The sequence below is a fragment of the Festucalex cinctus genome, chromosome 11 (genome assembly GCF_051991245.1).
Source record: "Festucalex cinctus isolate MCC-2025b chromosome 11, RoL_Fcin_1.0, whole genome shotgun sequence".
Taxonomy (NCBI): domain Eukaryota; kingdom Metazoa; phylum Chordata; class Actinopteri; order Syngnathiformes; family Syngnathidae; genus Festucalex; species Festucalex cinctus.
In genome coordinates this window covers 11,000,612-11,013,143 of record NC_135421.1, presented here as the reverse complement: position 1 = coordinate 11,013,143, position 12,532 = coordinate 11,000,612, and the positions used below count along the sequence as shown (strand labels likewise).

Below are 12,532 nucleotides of genomic sequence, written 5' to 3'. Positions count from 1 at the left end.
TGTCCAATCGCAGCCTTTTCTCTGTGACTTGTTTTGTTGATTTGAGGGTGTCATACAGAGTGATTGTCAGTGACACAGACCAACCCAGGAGCATTAAGTTTTGTAGTCCCCGTGGTAAGCTCAGAGAAGAGTGCTGCAAGGAAAACAGCATTGTCTATACCGTCTGACATTGCAAGTGTTTCACCAGCGAGGGTGCTCCTAACCACCCGTCTAATCCTCTTGGATTGCCAACTAAGAGGACAAAATTTTCCTTTATCTCCCATAAGGGTGATCAATGTACTACCTTGTGTACCGCCATCCGGGAGGTTTCCTAATGAAGCATCACTGAAAACGGTTAGTTTTAAATCACCATTCCCCAAATGATGAAACTTCAGTGTCACCTTGTCAGCTTTGAGTTTCCGAATGACCTTGTTTGCATCATGAATAGATTGCACTGTTGCATCTTTTAAACTGGATGCCAAACAACACGAGTCAAACATTACATCAGGTCTCGTCTGTTTAGCAACCCACAAGATCTGTCCTATCTTAGACCTAAGTTGCTCTCTTTCAGTTTCATTTACAGGTGAATCCCTCTGTATAGCACGCGCTGGTTGGATGTGAATCGGTTGCAAGTTTTCAATATAGCCGTGCTGATGCATCTGTATCACACCATTAACAGAAACAATATCCATTCCCACATAACGGAAATTGTCGTGTTCCTCACGTCCAACATGGAATGCTGACTGAAGTTGAGATATCACATCAGAAGAAAAGTCTGATGAACCTGCCCATAGAAAGTCATCCACATGGCATGCAAGCACACCAGTAACTTTGCCTTTCTCGTCTAACCAGTAGAAGACTGCAGGATCCACTTTTGATACTTGTCCACCTGTGCTCTCCATTGTTTCTTTGACTCTGTTATACCAATATAGTGATGCATCAGCAAGACCATATACACATTTTTTTTAGTTTCCACAACATTCCATTTCTGCCTGCTTCTAGAGGTGGACGGACATAAATGTCCCTTGATAACTCCATGTCTTGCAAAAAAAGCTGACTTTATGTCCATAGAATGGACTTTCCACTGATTTTGACAAATCACGGTCAATAGCAACCTGAGGGATTCAGATGCACAAGTTGGTGAATCTTTTTGTAGCTCTTAAATATTAAACTCTTCAAAGCCTCTGGCAACGAGTCTGGCTTTAGGTACTATACCTTTGTCACTTTCTTTGAGACTACATACCCATCGAGTAGAAATACTCTTTTGGCCTGTATCTTCTACCTCCACAAAAACATCATTGTCATACCAGCTTTTGATCTCTTCCTGTTTAGCTGCATCAAATGATATGTCTTTTGTAATAAGTACATCATCATTCATGACTCCCGATTCAATGTTGAGATGATCAACACCTGACATATCAACTGCTTCCTTTTCACCGTCGCTACCATCAGACTGAATATATTGGAGATTATACCAATTTTTATACTGGCCTGTGGCTTTGCCTGCTCTGCCAAGCACTTTTGCTCTCATAGGGACATCCTCATTCCTTTTCATAAAAGTTACAGTCTGTCCCTGTTTCAACTTTACACTGTCAATGATGACAGGATTATCATATACAGCATTGTGCTCAATCTCAATTTGTGTCTCTGTTGGATGTACCCCTTCTCCTACATTGGTTTCTCTGTCTCCATTTTGTTCATCGTCATTGTCTAGCTGTTCACTGTGTGTCACATCCTGTATAGTTTCTGTCACCCTGCTTTGCACATTTTCACCCCTGATTTCACTGCAAACATTTTGTACTGCTGTACTTTTATAATAATCATGTGTGTGTGTCTTACTGAGCCTTGAATGATGCACTCTAACAAGCACACCTCCATGTCTGACAAACACAACAACTCCATCTTGACCAATAACGACCCCGGGTCCTTTCCACTCTGCACTGTCTGCTCGTTTGTAATAGACTTTATCACCAGTTTCATATTTTTCATCTGTTGGCCTGAGCTGCTTACGCAGTGCCCTCTTAACCTCTCTGAACAGTCAGCTTCAGTGAAAGCTTATCGAGAAGCATGCAGAGCAGAAATATGTATTCCCACCTTAGCGCTCATTGTTGTACCTTCCAGTGCAGGCGACTTATCGACTAACAGAGAAGGTAGGTTAGGATTTTGACCAAATACAAGTTGATGGGGGCTATACCCATGAACACTGTGCGTGCAATTCTTCGCCATAAGGGCCCAGTCCAGAGCAGTCTGCCAATCACAGCCATTGTCCTGTTTTACCTTGAGGATGATGGCTGTAAGAATCTGATTTTGTCTCTCCAATAGTCCATTTCTCCAAGGGCTGTACCCCGCTGTCGTCTTTACTTCTGCGTTGAAATTCTCCGCCATGTCCCTGAATTCCTCGTTGTTGAATTCTCCACCGTTGTCGCTGAAGATGTGCTGTGGAGGTCCATGCACACTTATCCACGTGTGAATGAAGGCGTTGACGATTTCGGATGCCTTCTTGGTTTTCACTATAGTTCCTGCGCTGAAGTGTGACAACTGGTCGATGACATGAAGGTACCACACATTCTGCTCCAACTCGTGCAGATCCACTGCCACTGTTTCATTGTATTCTGAAGCTAGTGGCAGTCCAACAGCTGGCTTTGGCTTAGTTTTGCCGTATCTCTGACATATGTCACAGTCATGTACTATTTGTTGCAAAATAGTGAGGCAGTCTTTGTCTTTGTTCCCTGAACTTTGAATAAGCTTCTGCAGTCTGTCTGCTGATGCATGGCCAAATTGTTTGTGAAGCTTGAGCAGGACTTTGTGCTTTTCATCTGGACGCATATTTTCAGTCACCAAAAGGACTTCTTCTTTAGTTGTTGTTTGCAAATCCTTCTCTTCATCTCTTATGTCCACACAGTAATGTCCCGAACTGGTGAACTCCAGGGGTATTGTTTGCTTAAACATTACCACTTTGTCATGTTCCATATCTAGAATTGCTCCAGCCCTCTTGAGGGATGTTTTACTCAACAACAGGGGAATGTCAACATTGACCACTTCTGTGTCAATATTACATCTTGTTTGTCCTATTTTAGCCGGAAGTCTCACTTTTCTGTTGGAATATACTGTTTTGCCATCACCAAAACGAAATGGCCGACAACTGTGGTGCTCTGTTTTCATCAGCTTGTTGACTTGCTCTTGACTGAGCTGATTAACATAGCTCTCCAGCCACATCTCACCACATACTGTGCGAGTGCACGCCGTGTCTATAATGGCTGTTCCAAAAGATTCAGTCAAAAAGATTTCTGAGTCAGACATGGGGTCCTGTGTCCACAATGTTATGTTCACTTCATCCACATTTTCATCTTCAATTATTTTTACTTGCTCATTCCTCTTATGGGGGCAGTCTTTGGCCCAATGAAATGTGCTTTGACACACAGCACACCTCGAACGTTTGCCAAATTTATCCAATGGATTGGTGCCTGGTAGCGGTGTCCTGATTTGACCACTTTTGAACGACGTGTTTCGTTTTCCTTTTATTTCTCGTTGATCCGTGAGAAAAGCTGCGTCCTGATTCAGCTGTATCGTGTTCGACGAACTTGTCGTTTTCGTTCCAAAAATCCGTTTGAGCGCAGATTTCATTGACGAGAAATTCAACTCCGTGCATGCCGTTAGCGCGAGCTGTCTGTTTTTTTCGTCGAGACAAGCCGTCTCCAGCAGCTTAAATGCTAACACAGCATCAGGTAGTGTCATGTTATATTTTTTCATCCGGTTGTAACGCTGTTCAAAGTCTATGATGTAATCTTCCATTGAAACGGAGCTGTCTTTCGTAATTCGATCAAAATGAGAATAGGCTTCGTAAGTACGATCCTTTTCCTCTTTTAGAAAGACACCGTCCAGTTTAGCTAATAATGTCTCCATACCATCATCCTTGTCCAAGTCGTCAGCTGGAATCTCCATGGCGATTTCGCGGGCTCTTCCTTCCAGCCCTAAAGCCAAAGCAAGCGCTTGCTTTTTCTTGTCCAACTCTGTGATCCTTTTCCAAACGCTGATTTCATTTTTCCAACTCTCATACGGTCTGGTTTCGTCAAACTTTGGCGGTACCTTGTAGTTCGCAGCCATCCTCAAACCATCCTCTGCTACCAATGTTGACTTGTACTAATCAAACACGACGTTTGTTGCCTTTTTAAACTTTTTATTCTCCACAGTCGAACACCTGCTTCTCTTCCACCATCACACCAAAAACCACCCATCAAACATCCACTGCGCATGTCTAACCTTTCCCTCTGTTCAACAATAGGGGGAGCCGTAACACTTAATACAATACAGCATTTCAAATAGGAACACAAAGTTAACAATAATCCAATACACAATATATTAGAGGTGAACCAGTTCTCAGAATCCATAGTTCTTTTTAGCATGGTTTTTTGTGGCCAGACAGTTGTTTTTAACAGGTTCCAAAAAGTTACCACTGTTGTAACATAAATAGTAAGTTACTTTTCTAAAATGCAATGAAATGCCTTGCATTAGTGCATATAAAATCAACAACCTGTACTACTCTACATCAGTAAACATTCTCATTTTTTCCCCTTCCTTTCGTGGTGATTTCAAGCCATTTGTAATTGTAAGGGACAGACGGCTACTTGATGAGGAATAGCAAGGAGAACCGCAACCCAACTTGTCTGTGGTTTTGTACACAAAATCCCGACAGCTTGTGAAATGTATTTTGAAGAGGCAAAAAAAAAAAAAATCCTCAACTGCAAAAAATAAATGGATGTCTATTTTTTTCTTTCATAAAAAAAATTCTGAAAAACTGAACAAAAAAGTACTCAGAAAAACAGAGCACCAACTTCTGTTTTTCTGAGTTTTTTTTGTTGTTGTTTTTTTTAACCTCTGAACTCCAAATGACTTGTTGCAGACCACTGACCTGTGTATATGACTGGATAGCCGATAGCCCATACACGCCAGTGCAAGCCGTGGAAGTCACATGGCGGCCATCTTGTTACTCCCACGTCGCGAGCAGACTACTGTATAAACTAGGGGTGTTAAAAAAAAATCGATTCGGCAATATATCGCGATACTACATCACGCAATTCTCGAATCGATTCAATAAGCGGCTGAATCGATTTTTAAACTTCCATTTTTAATGGAAAAATATTCAACAAAACGTCTTACTTCGGGTTAGGGTTCACACCTTAAGCATAGAAGATGTAATTTTAATGGAACATTAAGCCTTAATATTTTACTTCAATGCTGTTCAAACATGAAACAGATTACAACCTGTATAAGACTGAAGTTTCAGATAAATAAATAATACATTTTCATACAAATCTTAGACTGTACAAGCTTACTGATTAGTATTTTCTAAATTTGAATTTAAAATAATCGCAACAATTTACTTATAAATTCGTATCGGGATTAATCGGTATCGAATCGAATCCTGACCTGTGAATCGTGATACGAATCGAATCGTCAGATACTAGGCAATTCACACCCCTAGTATAAACTATACGGTATACATACAGATGAAACCTATACAGCTCGTAGGTAGTTTGGGATAAGGCCGGAGGCGGGGTGGGGGGGTTTGTGCCGGGGTGGTCACCAATTTTTATTTTTTTTTTACAAGGAAGAATAAACAAAACGGAACAAAACACCCACCGCCTCCGGCCTTATACTAACCTGCCGACGAGCTGCAGATGTCTCATCTGTACGTATACCGTATAGTTTATACAGTAGTCTGCTTGCGACATGGGAGTAACAAGATGGCCGCCCTCTGACTTCAACGGCTTGCACTAGTGTGTATGGGCTATCGGCTATCCAGTCATATATACAGGGCAGTGGTCTGAAACAAGTCACTTGGAGTTCAGAGGTCCCAAAAAAATTTTTACTCCGAAAGACAGAAGTCGGTGCTCTGTTTTTCAGAATTTTTCTCTGTTTTTTTTTAATAATTGTTTTTTCTGTTTATTTATTTATTTATTTATTTATTTATTGTAAAATGTTTTTCTGAGTAAATTTTTCCCCCCTGTTTTTCTGAGTAATTTTATTTATTTATTTATTTATTTATTTATTTATTTTCGGAATTTTTTTTTTTTTTTTTTTCTGTTTTTCGGAGTTATTTTATTTTATTTTTTCCTGTTTTTCGGAATAATTTTATTTTATGACAGAAAAAAATATTCAGTAAAACAAACAAAAAAAATATTCAGGACAAACAGAAGAAAAAAAAATAAACAAAGCTCCCCAAAAAAATTAGTTTTTGTTTTTTTTGTTTTTTTTTGTCGTCCCCCACCCCCAAGTGAATACCAACACGCTTCCGTAGACGGAAGCCAGCAGCAACAACAACAACAAAAAAAGTCATGTTAAATTCTATTTAACTTGACTGCAAAGCCAAAATATCACCGTCAATAAGTGCATATTGTACCATGAAGATTTTAATGGTCATTTAAAAAAATAAAATAAATGCTTTAAATGACGACTACTCAACACAGATTAAATGAAAGTTGTTCCTAAATTTAAGGTCTGAACTGTGTCTTAGACCAGTGGATTTTATTCATGAGATTTGATCCTGTCTAATTATCCTACTCGTATAATGCTGTATATATTTTAATATGCGATGCTCTCCTCCAGAACAACCACCCTCACGGGCAGCCATACACCGGCCCCGCCGCGCAGCACATGAACAACCCTCAGCGCCCCGGCCCTGCATCGGCACCGACTCCGGGCCCCACGCAGGCTCCGTCTCCGGGCCCGACCCCTGGCCCCGGCGGCCCCGCCCCCGGCCCGAGAGCACAAGAGAACTGGGAGAACACGGAGGAGATGGCTCCCGCCCCGGCCCCGGCCCCCACCTCCACCCCGGCTCCCGCCCTGCCTAAGGAGTAACCTTCCCCGAAGCCCCCTTTTACCGCCTCCTCCCTCCTCTGCTGTGCCTGGAGCCTCTGTCGTTCCCGCTCTCCTTACTCCTCCTCTGCTCTTTGGTTCTCAGAGCGTGGCCAGCGGGGGGCGCCGCAGGAGCGGAGGGAGTGGATTTGAGAGTTCTAAATAAAGAAAAAAGAAAAAGAAAAAAAAACTTAACCCAGAGCTGGCGATGATGATGAAAGGTGTACATAATGTTCATGTTTGTAACTGTTGGGGTCGCCCAGTAGCATCACTCGCTGTGCTTCGCTGTTGGGAAAGAGGTTGCAGATCATACTGACGACAAAGATGGATTCCGACAAAAATTCCCTGCCCAAGAAACAAGACGTTTGTGTTCATCGCCCATGTTCCGCAGTAAGAGTTTGTTCCAGCCATGGGATGCTTTAACGGTCATTCAACTGTTAGAAGAAGACGCAGAAGAAGAAGGATGCGTTTGTTATTCTCACCAATATGTTCTTGTTCTTCATTAGCTCCCCGGGTGTCAAATTAGTTTGACGGCCTGGGTGGGCTGTTTGACGTGAAAAAGCAGTTCATGCAACATTTGGTTGGAGAATCATTGCCTTTTTTTTTTTTTCCTTTTTTTTTTTCCCTTTTTTTTTTTTGTTTTTTTTTTTTTTTGTTTTTTGTTTTTTCTGAAGCTCAGTCAGTCAATATGCTGTAACATTTAGCATGGCTTTTCACCAGAATAGTGTAGCCCGAAGGAAGACGTTCATAACAACCTACAACTGTTCTTACTCCACATCTCCACAGGGGGTGCGTTACTGTTTTTTTTTGTTTTTGGTTTTTTTCTACTCATCTACAATGAGGGCAATATTTTTGAACCAATGTACGACTAAGTGGCTTTTCAATTGCACATATAATCCTTCACATTTGGCAATGGAGTTATGCCGGTGGGATAGACAGCTTAGATAAAATATTACCCCCGCCCCACCCCCCCAAAAAAAACATATGCAACAGAATCGCTGCACCGGCGGCCATCTTTGTGGTGTAACATAGACCAAGTGGTTTAGCTTCCGTCTCTTCTGTGGAGGCCCCACGCCCCGTTTTGGAAGAGACCCGCGTCCCGTTGGGGTAAACTGACCAGTCGCTCACCATCTTGCTTGGTGGCCGCAGGTGGGCATCACGGGATGCGGTGCTTAGGAATAGCCGCTGGTTAGTCACATTGCAACTAACTTGTGATTCTGTAGTAAAAAGGTAAACATCAGTAAATACTGTATTTAATTGGTAACTTGAATGTGTTTTTTTTTTCCTTTTTTTTTTTCTGTCTAAAACATACCAAATACTCCTGCAAATGAAAATATTCTGCCCACCGTATTATATTTAAATATTTTTGCTCTTATTTTATAGAATTTATTTTGTTGTATTTCACTAAAAAATAGATTTTGATTTAAAAGGAACATTTTTGTCCTTTTGTTATTTTTAAAGAAGATATTGACTGTACAGAGTTCTAATCTGCGCCCTGTTTTTTGCCGACTTTTGTTTTGGCCATGGTGTGACGTTGAATTCTGGAGCTACAGTCGCGATGTGGACTTTCACTTTGTGAGGTTTTTTTGTGCACAGAAATATAACAACAAAAAAAATGCATTGCGCCCTTAGCAAATAAAGAACATTGAATCTTGGTCTGCGTCATGTTTACTCCACTACTAACAAACCTAAAGAAGTGGAAAAATTTTTTAGATACCCATCATTGTGAATTTAAAGTAACAGATGGGTGCCAAAAAATGTGGATTTTGAGGGAGGTCCATTTGTTTTGTCAGTGCACCACACACAAAATGAAATATTTAAAGCTTTTGTTTGAATTTTGATGATTATGGCAGTAAGATATAAATATCTATTTTTACAGAATTAGAATATGGCAAGGTTTTCTACAGTAGCTGTTTTTCCACCAACAAGCCCAGGAACTTTGAGTTCTGGGTAAAGGGAGTTCTTGCTTGTAAAAGTTCAGCAGAGAATTTTGAATTGTGTTTCCACAGCGTCTTAAGAGTTTTCGGTAATTAATTCAAATGAGTTTGAATGAGTCCAACATATGTAAAAACAACGCCCCCAAATTTGAAAAAATCAGCCGTGGCCACTGCAGCTTGTCCCCTCAAAGTTCCTGCCTGGCTCAAAAAGACCCTGCTGCTGAGATAGTACTTGGATGGCCCCTGGGAAATTGAATTGCCCTGGTAATTGTTGTTGGTGGAAAAACACGAGAACTTAATTTTACCCAGGAAAACTGAAAAGTTCTCCAAAAGTTCCAGCGGTGGAAAAACCCCTACTGTAGGCCCCGTGTCCCAATCTTGTCAGCTAATGCAAAACACCTGCAGAGGTTTTCCTCAGCCTTTTAAATGGTAAAGGTAATTAAAATTAATTGCAAAAGAAGCTGGGTTCTCACACAACACTGAATTAAAGTACATTAACAGCGTGTAGAGGAAAGGGAAAATGTTCAGAGTGGATAGATGCTGGTGTTCGTTTTTTGTGAAGTGCTTTGTAACCTGTCTGAAAAGCTTATATAAAGCTTGCTTACTTACTACTTAGACCACATACAGATGTCTGCATCACATTGGCTACAGCTGTAGAATTCCATGTGTCAAGCCACTCCTGAACCATAAACATCTGTGCTGGGCTAAGGAGAAAAGGCGCTGGTCTGTTGCCAGTGTTCCCAAGTCCTCTTTTCAGATGTGTAAAATTTTCATTTCATTTGTAAGTCAAGTGTGAAGTTTCTATCCACAATAATGGTTTGGGAAGATTTGTCATTTGCTGATGTGAGTCCATTGTATTTTATCCAGCCCACAGTCAATGCAGCTGTTTACCGGCAAATTTTAGTGCAGTTAAAGGTTCCTCCTGCTGACAAGCAAAAGCCAAAACCACCAATACCTGCTTTAGTAGCCATGTAATAACAGTACTTGACTGGCGAGCAAACCCACCTGTCTTGAAACCCATTGAAAATGGATATACAGTATATATCTCCTCCCACATTCCAAAAACATGCATGGCAGGTTAATAACCACTTGTCCACCTTTAATAAAACGTTTTCAACAGAGGCCAATGAGAATGAGATGAAGTAAATGTTGTAAAAGGTATTCATATGTTGTGGTAGAAAGCAGGGAAGAGCAAGTAGATTTCAGATTTTTAGTGAATGACTGGATAATAAAATGATTGAAATGTAGGAGTGGTTGCCAAAAAAATGTGATTGAGTAAAGTCCATCCATCCATTTTCTTGACTGCTTATTCCTCACAAGGGGAGTGCTGGAGCCTATCTCAGCTGGCTCTGGGCTGTAGGCGGGGGACACCCTGGACCAGTTGCCAGCCAATCGCAGGGCACACAGAAACAACCATTCACACTCACAAGCACACCTAGGGACAATTCGGAGCACCCAATTAATACATCCACCTCCAAATTCTGTCATTTGCATCTTTTGAATATTTATATCCAAAAATAGTCAGTTCTCCCTTCTGCATTGTTATAGCCTTAAGTTCAACATTTTGAAGAGCATTATTTTGTCCTTCAAGTATTTTGAACTGTTGGCTGTCCTTTGTAAACCACTATGTACAGTTACTTTGTTTCAAAAGAGTGTTTTATTGAATTCAGACTTTAACTTGTATTACACAAAGAAGTTTTAAAGGAATTTATTTGAATCAACGGTGTTTTTTGTACACAAACTGGCAAAAAAAACAATGAAACAGTGTTGCTTTGGAACAGTTTTTGTTTTATTTTGAGCAAACTCAGTTCTCCTTCTCCTGGACAGTCTTTGTTCCACGCAGCCTACCGGTACGACGGGCAGCGATGAGACCGACCTTACGACCGGCGGGCGCGTCCCTCCTGATTGTAGAGGGCTTGCCGATGTGCTGATGGTTACCACCGCCGAAGGGATGCTCAACAGGCTGCGTGTGGAAACGGAAAATGAGTGTACGCACTAAGAGGAGCGTCACGGCGGACGCCGCTGCGAGGACACTTACGTTCATAGCCACACCACGGACACGAGGCCAGCAGTTCCTCTTGGCCTTGTACTTGTGGTAGGCACGACCCGCTTTCAGGATGGGCTTGTCAATACGACCACCGCCAGCAACCACACCTATACACACAAAATAGGTTTTAAAAAATCATGGACACCAGTTGATGGATATGATCATCCCGTCGGCCAATCCTCACCGACAACGGCTCTGTTGGCCGAGGAGATGACCTTCTTGGAGCCGGACGGCAGCTTGACTCTGGATTTCTTGGTCTCAGGGTTGTGCGAGATGACGGTGGCGTAGTTTCCGGAGGCGCGTGCCAGCTTGCCCCTGTCGCCAGGCTTCTCCTCCAGGCAACAGATGATGGTGCCCTCAGGCATTGTGCCCACGGGAAGGACATTGCCAATGTTCAGCTGAGCTGCAAAGAGGAATGCAACGTTATCTTGTAGATTTAATATAAATCTGTTATAACAGGAATACGTTCCTCTTACCTTTCTTGCCACAGTAGATGAACTGTCCCGTATGGATGCCCTCAGCAGCGATGAAGAGCTCTGTCCTCTTCTTGAAGCGGTAAGGGTCACGGAAGGCCACTTTGGCCAGGGGGGCACCTCGACCAGGATCGTGGATGATATCCTGAAACAGACCGGGAACGTCACTTTAAAATTCCCCTGCACAAAAAAAAAAAAAAAATCAGATTCCGAACATACCTTGACGATTCCCTTGATGTAGCCATGGCGTTCGGCGAAGTCAATGTGGCGGAGTTTAGCGGCGCCTTTCCTGTGCTTGACGTGGGCTTTGAACACGGAGCCCGCACCTTTTCTCTGTCCCCTGATCACACGTCCCATCGTGAACTGTAAATCGGGTTAAAGATAAATAAGACACCATTGATCGAAGCATGAGCCATTAATTCACTTTGATTGACGGCTACAGCAAGTTAGCAAGCTAACTGCCGGTCTTTTGATACACACGATTCCTTCGACACGTTCCGCTAATTCAAACTATTAATATGGCGATAAATAAACCTAGTTAGACGAAATGTTGTGTTTTCAATCGTGACATTATTGAGTAAATGCACCAACTAACGCAGCTCTATCGACTTAGCTTACTCATACTACAGCTAAGCAATATCACCCCGAGGCCACACACGTCTCCTGAAAGCAACAAATTTCAGGGTTATGGATGCAAAATAATCAGTGTGTCATGTGCACTAACGTGTTCAGCATAATCCTAAATGTTCATTTATAATGGATGACTGTATAAAATCATAGTTTGCAGCAGATTCGAAACCCACAGTGATGCAAAAGTTGTCCTACCTAAACTCCGTTGACGGAAAGAGGAAGTAGCTAACACGAGCAAAAAATTTCTTCCGGAGGAATTGATGATGGGGCTTGTGGGTAATGTAGGCTTGCTAGCTAAACTCACAGCCAATCGTAAAATGGTTATACAATTAAAAAAAAAAATATATATATATATATATATATATATATATATATATATATATATATATATATATATATATATATAATAACATATGTAAAATATTATTATTAATAATAATAATAATAATAATAATAATAATAACTATTTTAGTTAAAATGCCATATTGATTATATTTTTCTAATTTCAAGCCCTTATATTTCTTTGATGACAAATGACAGATTTCAATTGCGTCCAAATAAGAACAGGATAAAAGTGTATAATAAATGGCAAAAAGTCGAAAAACAATATG

General features: G+C 41.3%; 2 protein-coding genes across 5 annotated transcripts in view; one reads left to right on the top strand and one right to left on the bottom strand.

Annotated features, from left to right (window-relative positions):
* usp9 (ubiquitin specific peptidase 9) overlaps positions 1 to 8,489 on the top strand; it is a 72,098-nt gene extending 63,609 nt beyond the window's left edge. For all 3 annotated transcript variants that reach the window (XM_077537238.1, XM_077537239.1, XM_077537237.1), the window contains one exon: positions 6,586 to 8,489. In XM_077537238.1, the coding sequence (XP_077393364.1) occupies positions 6,586 to 6,837 (252 nt within the window). In that variant the 3' untranslated portion in view covers positions 6,838 to 8,489. The remainder of the gene's footprint in view (positions 1 to 6,585) is intronic.
* Positions 8,490 to 10,538: 2,049 nt separating this feature from the next.
* On the bottom strand, positions 10,539 to 12,207 carry rpl8 (ribosomal protein L8). Of its 2 annotated transcripts, none has more exons than XM_077537243.1 (6): positions 12,117 to 12,207; positions 11,511 to 11,654; positions 11,295 to 11,436; positions 11,003 to 11,221; positions 10,810 to 10,925; positions 10,539 to 10,734 (listed from the first exon to the last, which is right to left on the bottom strand). In XM_077537243.1, exons 2-6 carry the CDS (start codon positions 11,646 to 11,648, stop codon positions 10,576 to 10,578), a joined length of 774 nt encoding a protein of 257 aa, XP_077393369.1. In that variant the 5' UTR covers positions 11,649 to 11,654; positions 12,117 to 12,207; the 3' UTR covers positions 10,539 to 10,575. The 2 variants fall into 2 exon arrangements, with proteins under 2 accessions (XP_077393369.1, XP_077393370.1); XM_077537244.1 differs by lacking the exon at positions 12,117 to 12,207 and adding an exon at positions 12,016 to 12,104.
* Between the last annotated feature and the right edge of the window lie 325 nt (positions 12,208 to 12,532).